At 43.0% G+C, this 16578-nt stretch overlaps 2 protein-coding genes across 2 annotated transcripts; both read right to left on the bottom strand.

Moving 5' to 3' along the window:
- Positions 1 to 637: 637 nt before the first annotated feature.
- Positions 638 to 968, bottom strand: BDW43DRAFT_314989 (uncharacterized protein; the record flags this gene model as incomplete). Its single annotated transcript, XM_032047962.1, has 3 exons — positions 638 to 667; positions 746 to 766; positions 828 to 968. The coding sequence occupies 3 exons, from the start codon at positions 966 to 968 to the stop codon at positions 638 to 640; spliced, it is 192 nt and encodes a 63-aa protein (XP_031896245.1).
- Positions 969 to 5122: 4154 nt separating this feature from the next.
- On the bottom strand, positions 5123 to 7754 carry BDW43DRAFT_288309 (uncharacterized protein). The gene has a single exon (XM_032043267.1). The coding sequence runs from the start codon at positions 7043 to 7045 to the stop codon at positions 5603 to 5605; it is 1443 nt and encodes a 480-aa protein (XP_031896244.1). The 5' UTR covers positions 7046 to 7754; the 3' UTR covers positions 5123 to 5602.
- Positions 7755 to 16578: the final 8824 nt, after the last annotated feature.

The following is a 16578-nucleotide window of genomic DNA, read 5'->3' as shown; positions in this document are numbered from 1 at the left end:
AACTAGTACCCAGTATAGTATACTATTTGCAGGGTTCAACTGTTCGTCATGTACTGTTTGTGCTTCAATATGCAGTAGATACACCAGATCCTACTGAGTAAATCTTCCTTTTTAGGTAGTATCAACTCTAGTTACTGGTAAGTTCGTAGTAGTACTACTAGTATATTATCTATGCTGTACAAGCTACCCACAATGCTAGTTAATTCTGTTAAATCTACTCTTCAATTCCAGAATTGTTTCTATTATAAATTCAGACTCGGTCACATGGACTTCAGAGCTCTAGATATAGGACATCTTAACTTGGGTGCGCCCCGACAGCTTATTGTCGTTTTGCCGTTCTGTTTTTCTTTTCTTTGGGCACTTGCATATAGCTTTGAAAAAATCTAATATATGAGACAAGAGTTCTACGAGGACTTCTGAGCATTTCAATGACACTCCAATAAACCGATTGTATTGTACAGCCGGATAATCGAGCAATATAGATACAATACACCACTTGTCCCAAAAAGCTGGCTGCTCCACATGTCCCCAAAAGGCTAATTGCGAAACATCAAATCCTCAACTCAGACATCCTTAACCCACACATTTTCACCCCTGGAGACTACCAAACTTGCGGTCTCGGCTTGCCTTGATCTGTTTAAACGGACTCACAGCACTTGAAGCAGCCCTATAATCATTGTCAGAATTGTCTACCTACTATACCACGCTATCTTGGCCTCGATGAGAAGGGAACAGGTATACATACAGGGCCTTCACGGTAAAGAGCCTATATGTATTGTTAGCGGTCAGGCATTCATATATCTGTCCTCAGCAACATGGAGACATACCTGGTGAGCGGCATCACAGTACTGAGCGGAGCCAGCACTGCTGGGATGACATTTGTCAAGACAGTTCACGGGGTTCTGGCCGGCTGCCATGACGGCGGGAGTGAGGGCGGTGATGGCGGCGAAGATGCTGAAGAAACGCATTTTGATGATGATTGCTTAGAGGCTTGGTTGAGTGGTTGTTCGAAGGATAATGGAAGAATAATTTGCTTGCTATTGTGTTTGGCTTGATGGTATCTTTCTCAATGGAAGTTCAACCTCTTTTATATCCTTTGCTTCGGCTACAGAACATAAACATTGTATCCGAGTCGTTACATAATAGTAACGGTATGAGGTACTAGAGAGTAGGTACAGTACTATTGATGGACCGGTTCAATGATCGTCAATATGGATGAGATCGTCCGTGGGCCTGTGACGCGTCCAACCCCAAGTTTGAGGCTAGAACAGGGATCTCAATCCCATTTCTTGGTGAAATGGGAAGGGATCAGATTTTCTATTGCCCCGTTAGCCCCATTTTATTGCATATCCCCACGATAATCTGGGGCAGTTCCGTCCCAACGGTCAGCCTCATGGGAGTTAATCGTATCGGCAAGCTACCGATTGTCTTTCTGGTCGTCGGGAGCCTGCCGATATTGCTTTTATAGTCGCAAATAGCCATTGATGATAGGGCTAAACTCAACCATTTCGGTGATCGCAATCTGCGTTCTTTACGGATACGGTAATTGTAGATAGTTCCCAAAGGATCTATTCTTCTCGTGAAAAGTTGCTATTATTGGATGCTACTACTGGATTTCCGCACTGTTTCAGACGATTATGATAGTCCTTGGAAGGCAAACGCGAGTGTGGCTGGCTGAGGTGGGATGGTGAATTTTCATGTACTCGTTCAAAGGCTGGTAATCAATACAAACGGCAGAGCAAAAGCAGTTAATAATTTGGTTAATAAGTATATTGCATGTTTCATTGCTATACTGGTATCAGTCAGGCTTCCGGGCTTTCACCAGTGTGTCTTCTGCAATCTGATGGTCAAGAGATTAGGCGACAAGCTCTGTGATTTGTAGAGAAGCAAATCCAAGTCTCTGCGCAAGAACAGCCATATTATATAGGACAGTCTTATCAGTTTTTTTATGACTAGCTTTTACCACAGGGTTATCCTTCTCTGGTTCTTTAGCCACTTTTAGGTAATAGCGCATGGCATAAAGCCAGAGCTGTCAGTATCCTAACTCAGCCAGATTAATTAAGGAATCTGAAAGCTGTCTATACACTGTTTTAGATATCTGGATTAGATATCCTGCGCCTATTATATTAGCATGCCTGAATAAGTTTAATACAGCGCTTCTGACTATTGAATAGGTTTTAATAGGCATGACAAGTCACTTAATACAGTTAGTATATAATTTAAGATACCATAAATTCTAGAAAAATAAGTAGAGCAAAGAAATAATATTTCTTTTTCTTCTTAAATCTTTTTTAAATAGAGATATATTTAGATTTAATAAAATTCAAGAATACTATATTGCTGAGTATCAAGTCCTTTACCTTCTTTTTATCCTTATTCAAGACTCCAGGAGCCAGTAGCTATAGAGTCTCTACTGTATAAATATTGATTTTCAGTATCTTACTCCAATCATGTCTAACAAGCAACGCCCAATATTTAAATAGATAGATTAGACTATTGACTATCTTCTTTATAGATAGCATTAGAAAATAGAAAGCAGTGTATAGAAAAGAGTATAAACCTTATTAATATTAATAGCTAATACCTGTAGAATAGATCCAAGCTTCATCCCGTGCTCTAGTAATATAGAAAGAGCCAGCAGGACATTAAAAGCAGCATGAATATCTTTATAAGTGAAGAGCTAATTCAATTATTATATCTTATTACCTGATATCCGGGCCTTCTACTGCTTCTCAAAACATATATTTACTTTATACTGGTATTGTTATACTTTGTAATAGACTTCGCCATTATTTAGTAGTCTTTTATTTAAATACTTATCTATAAGAGTAGCTTGCAAACATGGACTTAGATCTATATCAAGTCAGTATTGCACAGATATTAGATTAGAGAAATAGAGAAATAGTGAAGAAATAATAATAATAGGCAGAGACAATATCTAGAAAAGAGATAACTATTACTATCTAGATAAAGATTAATAGCCTACTATTAGTTACTATCTAGGAGAAGTTCCTCCGCGGCCTTGAGATAATACTGGCTATGGAGATATTATACTTGACTAATAGGAAACTATAGATAGGCATAATAATCAGAAGAATTAGTTATCAGGTTATAGGCACTCATATAGGCTGTGTAAAGGGCATAATCAAGATAATATCTCAATACTATCACTGTGACATGGTTATAAAGATCCAATAGTCAATAGTAATCTTTCCTGAAGATCTTATATAGTCAATAGATATTCTTCAGGTTAAGCTTTCTCACAATAAATGGATAGAAAATAATTTAGTTCAGATTAATCTTTATAGTCTCTTGATACTTCAGAGTTTACTTCCTGGTAAGTTAGAGTTTAGTATCTATATATATAGATCTATTCATAGCTAGCATACTTAACAATTTTTATTACTTCTATAGTACCATGTAGGCATGATTTTCTATTTTTATCCTCTGGTAACCAGAAAATGGCCTCTCTTGTTTACTGCTGATTCAGCCTTCTGATAACCACTGCCTAAATATAGAAACCGCCAGAAGGCCATTGTCTCTTCCCTCTCTAATCTTCCCTCTCTAATCTTGTCTCGATATGGATTAGGCCATTTGTAGTCCTTACCCAATATTTGTCTTCAGGGTCATTGCATGTACAATCAAGGTATCCTTCGGGTATATCTATATATATCACTATACCAGGAATATCAGATAGGCATTTAATATATCTTGATTTTGAATCTTTCCAAGCTTAAGAAGCCTCTCAGTCAGAATCACACTTATCAAAATATCGCCCTGATAAGGCTAAAAACCTATACCAGTCTCTCAAGAATTCTCAGCCTAAGAGGTTGAATAAAAGACATGCATCACCTATAACTGAGCGGGCTGGTAAAATTATTAAGGGTTCACTGAAAGGTTTAGGACTTTCTCAAGTTATTAAGTATATAGATACATGCCGGGTATTAATTGTAAAAAATAAATTACCCTAGAATATCTTTTAAAAGTATTTCAGCTATTAACTGCTAGCAGATACTATGATCATCGCTGCTTATTACTCTTACCCTATTAAGATTATAGCGATTCGGGAGTACCCTGCAGAAATTATAGAAAAAATACTACAATATTTTTATTATATCCAATATAAGAATATCCTATCAGTAATTGAATATTATAGAGACAGGGACTCTCTTTATACTATTGTTGATAATATCCTACTTATATTGGAGCATCTAAATTCAAGTCGCAATCTTTGTTCCACCCAGCTTTAACTAGGGTTAATCTTAAAATAGGTGAAAATCATTTATTATACTACTATGTTCAATATTATTGACCAAGAAAGGTCCTTGACAGTCTCTTCTATCTCATTGTGAATGGATTCAAGCACAGATCCCTAACATGTTCTAATACCCTTCTTGCCCTTGATGGGTCCATCAAAATCGGTGGGTCTTGCTAGACTGTCTAGAGATATATAGCTAACGTTAGCATAGCCGGCTTGGAGTCTTACATCGAATCCCCGCAGAGCAAGTCGCTTTGTCTATTAAAGCCATCGCCACCATAACGATAGACCTAATACAGACGTACGAAAAGGATAACGGGGTGGTGGGGGTTGATGACTTGGATCTATGGCCCGTCGACTCGGACGCGTTTAGTTTTCTCTCCACGACTTCCTCCGCTGGATCTATTGAAGCTTTGAAGCAGGTAGGTTGACTTCCATTTCCATCTTTGTGTCTAGGTTTCATCCTCACCTACTTGAATAGCACCCACTCATCAATTAGGCCCCCACGGCATTGAGGTCAACTTGTCTGCTTGGCTCGACTCGCTATCATTTCCGCTAAGGACCTTCTACTCATTGGAGCTTTGAGGATATTCTTGCCCTTTATCCTTCCTCATATAGGAAGTCGATTTTCGAGAGATACTACATAAAGGCGTCGTGATACTTCCATAGCTTTCAAGCTCCTAGCTCAGTAATAGTGCGTCAGCAACTTATATACACTCGAAACTGCCAAAATATTTGAAGTTTATCTGTTACTATTCGCAACAATATTCTAACTAGTTAGCTAAGGAGTGGATTACCTACTTGTCCTGGTCCAGCCTTAGCGATAAGCGATTGGCTATCATTGATTAGCTTGTACTATTATGTTAGCGATAAGGGCCACGATTCTGGCGCAGAGCCACGTATTCTAATTGCGTAGCATGTTCAGTATTTTCTTTCTTTCTTTCTTTCTTCTTTTTCAAGAAAAAGATTGTCAAGAAGCGCGTTTTATTCCGCAAACATAAAGCATTTCGCGCATCTTGGGCGACACTCTTTAGATCCAAGACATTGAAGTTCTGGTGCCTGCGAGGAGCATATAAAGCACTGTTCATCATGCCATTTTGCTACTGTTGGAATGCGGCCATAATTCCACTTGTGCAACTTTCTACTAGCGTCTACTGTTTGTCCCCAGCCGCCACCGTCTCCGAGCATGGTTCGCTCCGGAGTAAGGATAGCTCCAGTATGGTCGCTCCAGAATACGGGTACAGTATATATTTTGCGTGAGATCTTGGTCAACTGATCAATACGCCTGGCCAATGTTTACCGTTCGACATATCTTGGGAGGAAATGCAGACCCCCAGATTGCCTTCATTTGTAGACTGCACGACGTCGTTTTCGCCAGTGTTCCTCTGCCGCGCACGAGAGCTGCTCGCGTGACCTCGCTCTCTTTTTTGCCGGTCGGCCATCCAATTCAGAACGATGAAAGTCAATGATCAAAACCCGGCCTAGCTCGGCGTTCCACAGGAAATTATCCGGGCGGAGGTCCTGATGCAAAACTCCCAGTGAACGGATCTTCTTCTGAGACCGCGAGATTTCATGCTTGATCGCCTCGTCAAGCTGGATTTTGCTGATAGGCTCGCCTCCCCAAGACATGAGTAGCATGTGGCGAATCGCCCCAGCCCCATCCAAAAAGTAGATCTTGGCCAAGTCGATCGCTCCGAGGAACACAGGAACTGCTGAACCCTGCACTTTCGAAAGTATGCGATAAATATCTGCTTCGCGCGACACCTCGTTCCAGAGTCGGGATGTAGTTCCTTTGCCGACAAGGGTATACCCATACGCAGCGCACGTGATCTTAAACGGAGCTCCGGATGCTCCACAGCCTCCCATCGGTGTACAGTCGTCAATATTTTTATCCAGCTGCTGTTTAATCTGTTGAACCAAGTCCTCGGCATTGATAAGATGCCGACTGCCCTCCCCCCCCTGCAGGTGGAACTTCACATTCGGGCAGTGATCATCTAGCAAGCCACCCTGCTGCAGGCCAAGTAGACACCGCTGAGTACAAAACTGTGCGCTATGTTGTTGAGATTGACCGCTTTGAATATCTCGGGAACCTGACTGGCGCGCCGATCGTTTTACGGATGGAGACGATGGAGGCGATGTGATCTGGCTAAAGCCACGCTTCCGTCTTCCTGGAGCTTGGTCTGTATCGGAATCAGGAGAATCATCGCGTGTCGTATTCGTCGGTGCACAGCGAGCTCCAGACCGGGTCAGCACCCGACGTCCTTTTGTAGAAGATTCGACTGAGGGAGATGACGGTAAATACTCCGAGACGGTACGCGCGCTCACGGAGGGAGTGTAGTCTGAACCAGGAGGATCTCTTTGCAATTCTGTTTGCGGGATTTCTGACCGTATGTGAGCGAAACTCGTCGTCCAGACAGGCAGCTGCGCCAGTGCCTTATTCCGCCACTCCTGATCACGGAATCGGGAACCGAAGCTCATCAGACATAGACATAATACACGCGCGACCGTTGTTACCGGTTGCCGGAAGTCCTGGCTGTGTTCCTGGTTCGCTTCCATGTTGGGTTCACAGAGATGGTAGTACAGGATACTCGGGTCTTCGTAGGGGACTCGCAGCAAAACCAAAGCCAGTCCATTCGTCAGATAGGAGTATTCGAGCCCTTCTTGGATCATCACATGATACTCTTGGACCACCGCTGAGCCCGTTAGCAGAGCTGCATTGTATCTCAATTTCTCAGGTTCCTCCGTAGGGACGGAATTAGGCCTGACCACTTCGGTCCAGAAGTCCATCGGTCGCAATCCCGCGCGAAGGTTCCGGACGGATAACTTATGAGGTGGTTTGTACTCAACTGTCGTAAGGAGGGTCCTGGTATCGCCGTCGACACGACGTATGCAAAACTGATCCGGCCTAGAACGCCGGGAAGTCGAGGGTTCGGTTGCTTGGGAGAGGTCGACTTCAACTGGATCGAGGGCGTTAGCGTGGCTGTCGAACCAGACCCCATCGCCTAGGTGGAATTCATCTCGGGCGGCAGGAATCTTGCAGAGCTCTGCGATTATGTCACGAACATGGTTCTCCACGCCAAATCGTTCGTAACTCTCTAGATCCTGTTCACTGCTTATAGCTCTTTTGTTGAATTCTTGCCCGAAGCCCTCCAGCACAAGACGCGGAGGGAATAGCCGTTCGGCAGCCTCCCCTGGTGGTTCTAGGTAGTTGCAGACCGAGCGGTAGACTTCTTGCTGTCTGGCTGCAGAGTCAGTCCATGGGAGGAGTCGCAACGGACAGCGTTTCCCTTTGGGTGGTGGTATTTTTCCTGTCGTCGAGAGAGACGGATCTTCGACCCTCAAGGATCGCGAGAACAGATTGTGGCAGAGTTGAATGAGCTCTCCGAAAGTCGTTTGTCGCGTCTGTTCTCTTCCTTGATCCCTTTCCTCCTCTGCCTTTCGTTGGTTTTCCTCCGCTTGTCCCCTCAATTCTGCTTCTCGCCTTCGCTCTTCCTCCGCTTGTCCCCTCAATTCCGCTTCTCGCCTTCGCTCTTCCTCCGCCCTCAAGAAGAGCGCCTTATAATCCGGGGAGCTGCTGCTAGCCATCAGCTGTATGGCAGGGCCATGAAATATTGTTTACTTCCATCGAGGATAGGTGGGACGGGGCGCGCCGAAAGTGTCATAGGGTGGTGTCAGCTGACAGTGGAGAACGGTCAAAGTAATCTTCCGTTAAAGTTCAAATTCGACAGGGCATTGAATATTTCCATGTATCCTTGGCAATCGGAAAGATATAGCCAGGAACGAAGCTATCAAAGTAGATCCATGGATGTCACTTCACATACGTCTAAGTGAGGGTAAATTTAAATGCGCCTACTTACTACCTTGGGAACGAAGTTCAATCAAAAGTATTTTGGTAACCGAAACGGCGGTATTAAGATTCGGATTCGGATTTACTATATTCCGTACCAACCAATAGTTATCCATGACTATCCGTCGCTGATTTATTAGTGTTTGCCTTGATCGAGGCTTGGCCTGGTTCCTCCCAAATGTTTATCCGAAGGTTCCCCAAGTCTCATGTCTGCTTCTATCTACCCTTAGACCTCAGTGCTCCACTGCTTATAGCTTCAGATTGCCCAAGAAGCCTTGTTCGTAACATAACCTTGGCCGCTCCTTCTTTCATAAATCTCCCCGCTTAGTCCACGGAATGGCATGCGACAAGAATATGCTGTGTTTCCTGGGTCCCTCTTCCACATGTACACCTATTACTTCCGGCACTCCTCGTTGATAGGTAGTGTCTGAGTCCAATTTTTCCTGTGCGCATTTGGGTAACGGCGGTAACGAGTAAATAAGAAGCTGGCTAATCTTTTATCCGTAATACCGTCTGATGTATGTGAACCGCTTCTCTGAGTGGAATGGCTCCTAAGTGGGGCAAGATGTTAGGAGCCAGCAGCAGGAGCTCAGCTCGATATGTTGTGAGCGAGTGCCCCGAAGCGATCCCTTGTTCGCAATGTTGGTTTACTATTCAACAGACATGCCCCAAAAAAAAAAAATTCGGTCCTAGATTATCGCCTACTGCTATCTTTCATTATACTGTGATCTAATAAATGATGGCCAACCGAAAGAGTTATAACGTATAGATTTCGTACCCTACTGAATAGTTAACCAACTATTTCTAATTACATCGCCTAAGTCTTCTGAAAACTGTCGCCCAAGGTAACACTTCCTTGGGGTTGCCAAAAGATAGATCAACCAACAATGCTCGCGAAACATCATCGGTTCATGTATTTTGATACCGCTTGGGTATTTTTTTTGGACCAGCTCGAACAAGAACCAATCATGGGCCGATTAAAATATTTACGCCTCATCTCTATTTATGTTGGCCTTCCCAAATAAAAAGGTCTATCCTGAACAAAAAATAAATTCCCGGTGAAAAGCTAGCGGTGGACCATGAATCATGCACCGCTCAAGCAGTTCATTATTCAAATTGGTTGGAAACCTACATGATCATTGGTTACCCGATGCAAAATTGCAATGCTAACCTCTATATTTATAAGGCAAGGAAGAAAAGTAGGAAGGCTGCAGGGTCCATTGACAGCGTTGACCGTATTGGTAGCGATCGAAATATAATCGTGCTTTTTTGTATACGAGTGGATGTTGTAGCAGTATGTTTTTGAGCTGTAAGGGTAAGTATAGTTACAATGAGAAACAACTCGAGAAAGCTGGGTGCCGGATCCACTATGTTTTGGTCATGTAATGTATCCGTAAGTAAATGTGGGTGGCTGGTCAAAAAAATGAAATAGAAGGAAAACATGGCCCTTTTTTTCAGGTCGGACAGAAATTGCGGGTGATCCACTGCTGAACATGGTTGTTTGTGGTTGAAAATGACCGATTAAGAAAAAGTAACAAAGGCCCGCAAATTGCTGCTTCGGTATTGGATTTGTAATATATTACTTCGAGGTATTTTAATAAAGATGGCCGACCCAGAAGTACTGTAACGAACAAGTACTCATACTTAGTTGACCAGCTGTTCATCTCCTGGATTCACATTTGACATCCATCAGTTTGTGTAACCTATTCATCCAATGACTTGGCAATTGTTGTCTGCTACGCATTGTTCAAAATAAAGCGTATGAGCCACATGATTAAAAACTATGTTTTAATTTATGACGCCCAGCCGATGTGGTTGAGATGTCATCACTTTTGAACACGGTTCCAACAATAATGTGCATGGACAGGCAGATCGGGCAACATGCATAACTTGCGTATTAGTCTTCCCATTGGTGTTGAGATGAGATGAGGAAAGAGGGGGTCCAGAAAAAAGCCAGTATTACGATGAGTGGATGGAGGAATAAGTTGTTGGTCAAATAACCAGTCCAGTGTTTTTTTAACCTACCATCATTAAACAAATGAATCATTTGATGAAGTAATGCCCATGTTATTCAACGACTTTTCTGATCAACTCTTTTAGATAATGACCTGCTGAAAAAAGTATCCCGTCTTTGACGCTATACGCCACGATTTACCGAATTTCAATCGCCAGACCGTGGTGTCCTTAGGTTATGGACTGCGGCAATAAAAAGCCCTACAATGCCTCCGAATTATGAGTATATTCCGTTTTCACTGGCGGACTCTTTTTACTAGCCAATATATATGTTCTGATTGGATAGTCTTCAATAATTTGCCTAATGTCATTAACATCTTCCAATCAGCGAAAAATGCGGGCTCCTTGGAAATCTCACAAGAAATCTATCCGTCAGAAGACAGATCGGCGCAAGAGGGGTCTAATGAAGAAAGCCTCTGAATATAGTAGGATGTGTGACGCCGATGTTTTTGTTGGAATCCGGTTGAGGGAATCAGGCCGACTCTATACCTTGCTCGCTGAGACTTCGGAATTCTGGTCTTCCTTTGTCTCTCAACTTGTGAGCTCACGTGACTGAGAATTACTTCCGACCACTAGCAAATGTAGGACTCGTATTATCCAATACCAATCCACCGAACAGATAAAGACTTCGATATAATCCATGAAGATGGAGAGGATGCCCCTCTAGATTGTCCTACAAAGGAGGCTGATACTGAAAAGGAATGAGGAAATGATTTGCCAAGGGCTTTTTCATATACTACTAGTAATATCTGCAGTGGTTTCTCAGCTACTAGGCTTATTCCTTTTAATAGTAATCCTTTACAGTTAATGGCACGGAGTTCATCCTATTTCTACACAGTTCAGTGACCCACCACACTAACGTTATTTACTCAATATACCATAGTACTATATATATATATCTATTGAATAAGGCCCTCTATAGCTTAAAGCAATTAGGCCTACTGTAGAATAGTGTTTTCAATAATATCCTAGTAGTCTTAGGACTGAAGCAATTAACTAAGATCTATATCTCTATACTGATCCCAGTTAAGGTATACTCCTGATTATATATATAAATAATACTATTATAGCAGTATCTATAGATCAGATCATTAATAATCTCCTTATCAAATTAGGAAAGTTATTTAAAATAAAGATCCTAGGCGAACCTAATCAATCTCTAGGGTACAATATCAGCAGGGACTGTACTACCGGTGTAAAGGATTACTCCTAGGATTAGCAATTCGATACGTAGAATCTTTCCACTAGGTAAAAGATCCACTATGATCAACTCTGATCGGAGTTGATTTCCCAGGTGCGGTATATATAGTATCGCAACTTGCCATCGGGGCCTTAAGCCTAAGGCTTACCCGTGACAACCGGGACTATCATGTTCTTGTAATGAGCCTACATACATAAAATTCTTGCAGAGCTCAATATCAATGACCTGAATAGATCTGACATACCAATGGCACCTGGCTGGAAGCTAACAGAATTAACTGAACCACCTGATCCAGACCAGAAACAATTATATCAGGAGTTATCAGGCCAGCTTATATTACGGGATAAACCCAGATGGTGCTCAGACTATGGTCTTCGCCACAATATAGGGCGCTAGATGCGACTGATGAGGATCAGTCGTCTTGTACCTTTTTATTTGGTCGAGTGGTTTACCTCTACTAGCGCAGAGACAACCAAACCATAACAGCTTAACTGGATTACCTGCTATATACACCCTGATATTACCTTCTCAATCTCCCGCTTAAGCAGGCGGACCGAATGTGCCAATGTAAATAACTTTAAAGAAATCAAGCGCACCTTTAGATATCTCAGGAAACAACCTGATTATCAGATTAGATTAGGCCAACATCCTAATAAAGACTTGCATGCGTATATTAATTTATCTTATGGCAATTGTGAAAACGGCAGATCTACTGAAGCATTTATCTTTATACTGGCTGGAGTATCAATGTACTGGAGTTTAAAGAAACAAGACATCGTCACCCCAAGCTTAACAGCTATAGAACTTATTATATAGAATACAGCGGCTAAACAGGCTATATAGCTGCTTAAGTTACTTAATACAGTCAGAATTCCTACACCTAATAAGCCTATTAAGATCTACACTGACTTACAGAATACTATTAATATACTGAAATGCCCTAATTACTCTACTGTATTGTCTTGGATCGATATACGCTACTACTATATAAAGGAAGCAGTGGAAAACAGAACTACTAAGTTTAAAACAATCAAATCAGAAGAGAATACAGCAGACAGGCTTATCAAACCATTTCCTATAGTGAAATATGCCTCCTTTATGGAGAAGCTGGGCCTACTCAACACCATGGAAACCGAAGGTACTACCTAGTTAGGAAATATGAAGGGAATAAGGAAGGTCCGATTAAATCATTTAAAAGAGAGCTGTGTCAGAGCCTATGGGAGCCTAAGGCAGAACTACGTGACCTGACCACAACACCAAGGAATCTCTGTAAAGTAGATTTAGATCTTAAGACAATCAATCCCACACACGTGAGCTACACCAGCTCCATCACAAACCAATGAAGAAGGACCGATTTGCAACAGCCCTCCCAGACATGGTCGATCTCCGCGCCGTCTTCGAAATGGCTATTCCCCGGCCTATATCCCACGTCATCTCAGGAAACGATCTAGAAGTATTCCATGAACAATACAGCAATTCTAAGGCGTCTTCTCGCATCTCGGGGAATCCCAACCAAATCCAGCAATGTCATTACTTTACTCCCACGGCCTCTTACCTCCGTCATTCGGGAATTCTATCTCGCGGCTCAAGGCGACTGGGTTCGCTTTATTACAATGGCTCATATCACGATGGATATTACCAGATACTTCATTTATTAATTGCCTCGTCCTTAGAGGGTTTCGAAGTTCTTCAAGTCGCAGCTACTACCGACGATCTCCTGCGGTGCCTTTTCGATAGTCACGAATAATGCATAGAGCTTGAGGGAGACATAGCGGCGGCGCCTGCTCATTGCAGGACGGCTGCGGTTGTAGTGTTTCTTCTATAATCCCAGAGCAAAGGATGGGCTAAAGAACGCGTGAGCTGAGGCTGCTCAGTATGCGAGGCTTGAGAGACTAGGTACGCACGACCTGAGTTAGCGAGATTGGCAACATTCTCTGCTTCGCTGGCTGTAAATGAGATTTGTTTCTATTGTGGGTATTATGAAACCTGCTATACGTTGCTTTCAAAGGTCCAATAAATAATTCTTTGAGCATGAGGTCAGGGGGTGAATATACATGATTATGAAGCCACCAATAAAGGACAGGCAACGTCTTTAAAAAACGCAACAAAATTTTTTGAACCAAAGAATTAAAATCCCGATATTCAAATAACTATTGGTCCAGTGTATAATACAAAGTAACACCCATCAAACCTTAAGAATCCAACGAGGAGCCACCTCGACGCCGGCTCTTATAATCATCCAACACCCTAACAACATCCTCATTCAACTCCGACGGTGCAAAAACAGACGACCTATTCCTCTTTGTCAAGTCGAAATCAGCCTGCACCCGACCGGTAGAAAGCAAAAGCTCAACTGCCTCGACATGTCCACTCTCAGCAGCGATCATAAGCGGCGTACTACCCTCCCTGTCCTTCCCATCCGGTTCGACCCCCTTCGCAAGCAGCAACCGCATAATATGCGTCCGTCCTCGTTGCGCAGCCCTCACGAGTGCTGTAACTCCCTGTTTACTCGGCAAGCTCGGATCAACCTTCTCGTTAGCAAGAAGCGCCTCCACAACATCCGTGTGCCCAGCACAAACGGCAGCTAACAGAGCCCGGTCTCCAAAACTAGGCTGTTGGTCTGGGTCTACGGTAGGGATAGCAAGAAGCAATTTCACGATTCCCGCGTGTCCGTTCCGCGCGGCGGCCAGGAGAGGGCTATCTCCGCTCTGGGATCTGGCGTCCGCGTCCACGCCTTCAATTGCCAGGAGGCGCTTGACGATCCCTAGATGCCCGTTTCGGGCTGCTGCCAGGAGCGGCGTTTGCCCGAACCGATCCTTTGAGTTTGCGTCTACCTTCCCCGTGCGAAGCAACTCCTCTACTACATCTTCTGCTCCCGCTGCTGCGGCAGCCGTGAGGGGTGTTTCCCCGCGCTGGGTCCGGCAATCAGGCTGGATGTGTGTCGTCGATAGTAACAGTTTCACGATAGCGAGGTAATCGCCCGCCTTTGAATGCACGGCATCCGTTGTTGGCCTGGGCGAATTCCACGCCGTGGAAGCAGAAGGCAGGCCGTTCCCTGCCGCCCAGACGAGAGGAGTTTGGAGATGCGCGTCGGGCACATTCGGGTCTATCTTTTCCGAGCACAGAAGAATTGAAGAGACCTCTTTATGACCGTTTCCGGCTGCCCATGAAAGGGGCGTTCTGTGCTGCGGATCTTGGGTGTTGGGGTTGGCGCCTTCTTGCAGCAGGCGGTTGCAGGGGTCTGGTTTGCCGTGTTTGGCGGCCCATATTAAGGCCGAGCTATCTTGATGAAAGATTTGGTGATGGTAGAGAATGGGGTTAGTGACTACGTACAGGATTTTAGATGCTTTGGCTAGAGAATCCACGTCTTGTACAGATGGGAGGAGGTGGGTGGCGATGCATGAGAGTAATTCGGTTGGGAGGGTTGGTAAGGACATGTTTATTTTTGTCAAGGATTTGAAAGAATGGGGATGAAACTTGAAGCTACCGTACAGTCAGTGATCACCTGATGCACGGCCCCACCTGATGCACAAAATCGCCCCCAACTACGATAATCAACATGAAGCAATTCAACCACATACATTTAATATTATCCCTCAATTTCTTGGTGGTTTAAAGTATCCATTAGATAGAGTCTATACAGAGTTTTTAATTGCTTTAGTAGCGGTGGGGCAGCTATATCTGGCGGCCTCGTTGATTTACTGTTGGAGGGGCCTTTACAATAACTTTAGCAGATGAAGCTTTAGAAATCCTCTTTAGAGCCTTCTTAACCTGCTTAAAGTGATTTTGAAACTGCTGATCTGTCTTCTTAGCTAGGCGCTTCTTATCTTTCTGTTGTCTCTTTTACTCTGTTTCCAAGTGGTGTAATTCTAATTCTTATTAAGATACTTGAATTCTCTTATATTCTTTAAGTGTTATTTCTCTTTCTTTACTTACTACTGGCAAACTATTTCATTCTCTTTTAAGATCTTGGCAATCTGTATAGTCTTGTCTTTCTACTTTTGAAGATCACAAGCTTGTTAAATCTTCTGGGAAGAATAGAATACTGCACTATTATTCTCAGGAGACAGAAGATTAAATTGTAAGGATTTTTCCCGCTGGTACTTCTTCTTATTCTAATTATAAAACCTTTCTTATCTATATTATAGATATCCTCCGGCCGTAGCTTATATTCCTGGAGTTTCCGGCTTAGTAACTCAAAATATAAAGTATATTTATATACAGAATCAGCTCATTTTCGCGCGGCATCAATACCAGTTGTATAGGTTAAAATAAGCTTATCTTAGTACCGCTTTAGAAAGCGCCCAGATCAGTGCTTTCTAGGCTTATTTTCAGTAAGTTCTTTTACAAAATTCTGAAGCATCTCATATAATATAAAGAGGCCCCTTTCAGTAAGCTTATTAATATATCTTATAAGCTCTTTATCTTGTTGGTTGGTGAGAATTCACTGCTGCTCATACTGGTAGTCCTTAGAGCACGTAACCCCACAGTGGCGCCTTAATAGCATTGACCGCTGAATCCCATGTCATCTCGCAATTTCAGTATAATTAGGGGATTCGCCTGGTCCTAAGGAATCGAATTCTTCTAACGCCGCTTCAATTGGAGTCATATTGAATAAGATATATGAAGTTGAAATTTACAATCTAGAAAGTCAGATAGGCTGGTAATTAAAACATGTATGGTACAAGTCGGATAGTTCGGTAACCCCATCACATGACTAGTTTCGGTCCACCTTGGCATTCGAACGCGCCTATATAACCTGTAACCTGCCTCTACCTCCAAGATCTTCAACTACCCGAAACCGAACCTTGTTGCCCACTTTGCTTACTCTACCACACTGCCTATTGGATGATACCTTTGCTCCAGGCGTTTCTGCCCGCTTTATATAGCCACAATGGCATTTATACACAAATTTTAGACTTTATCAAAGTAAACAGGCGCCCAATGAGGCTTCTACTTTCCTTTTACAGTACTAGGTAGAAGTACCTTGGTTAACGAGTTGTCTTTCCTGGAGGTACGCGGGGAAAGAAATCTATCAGAGGCCATTATCTCTAGATTAAAAAGAACACTTTGGCGAAGGCTGCTGAGGGCCTATAGATATTAGGTATATCGATACGCTCTCGGTATCTTAATCTCTGATCAATAAATTATATTCTTACTACAGATATTCGAAATGAATTTCGGAGATACACTCTTGAAAACGATCCCTAAACCCTAACTTCTAAGCAGACTATATAGAAGTTACGCACTGGAATACTG

This window comes from Aspergillus alliaceus, assembly GCF_009176365.1.
Source record: "Aspergillus alliaceus strain CBS 536.65 unplaced genomic scaffold BDW43scaffold_53, whole genome shotgun sequence".
Classification (NCBI taxonomy): domain Eukaryota; kingdom Fungi; phylum Ascomycota; class Eurotiomycetes; order Eurotiales; family Aspergillaceae; genus Aspergillus; species Aspergillus alliaceus.
This window is presented reverse-complemented; position numbering and strand designations above follow the sequence as displayed.

What these genes read in the sequence shown, in the direction of transcription:
- BDW43DRAFT_288309 (XM_032043267.1), bottom strand. Translation starts at nt 7,045, where the DNA reads ATGGACTTCTGGACCGAAGTGGTCAGGCCTAATTCCGTCCCTACGGAG.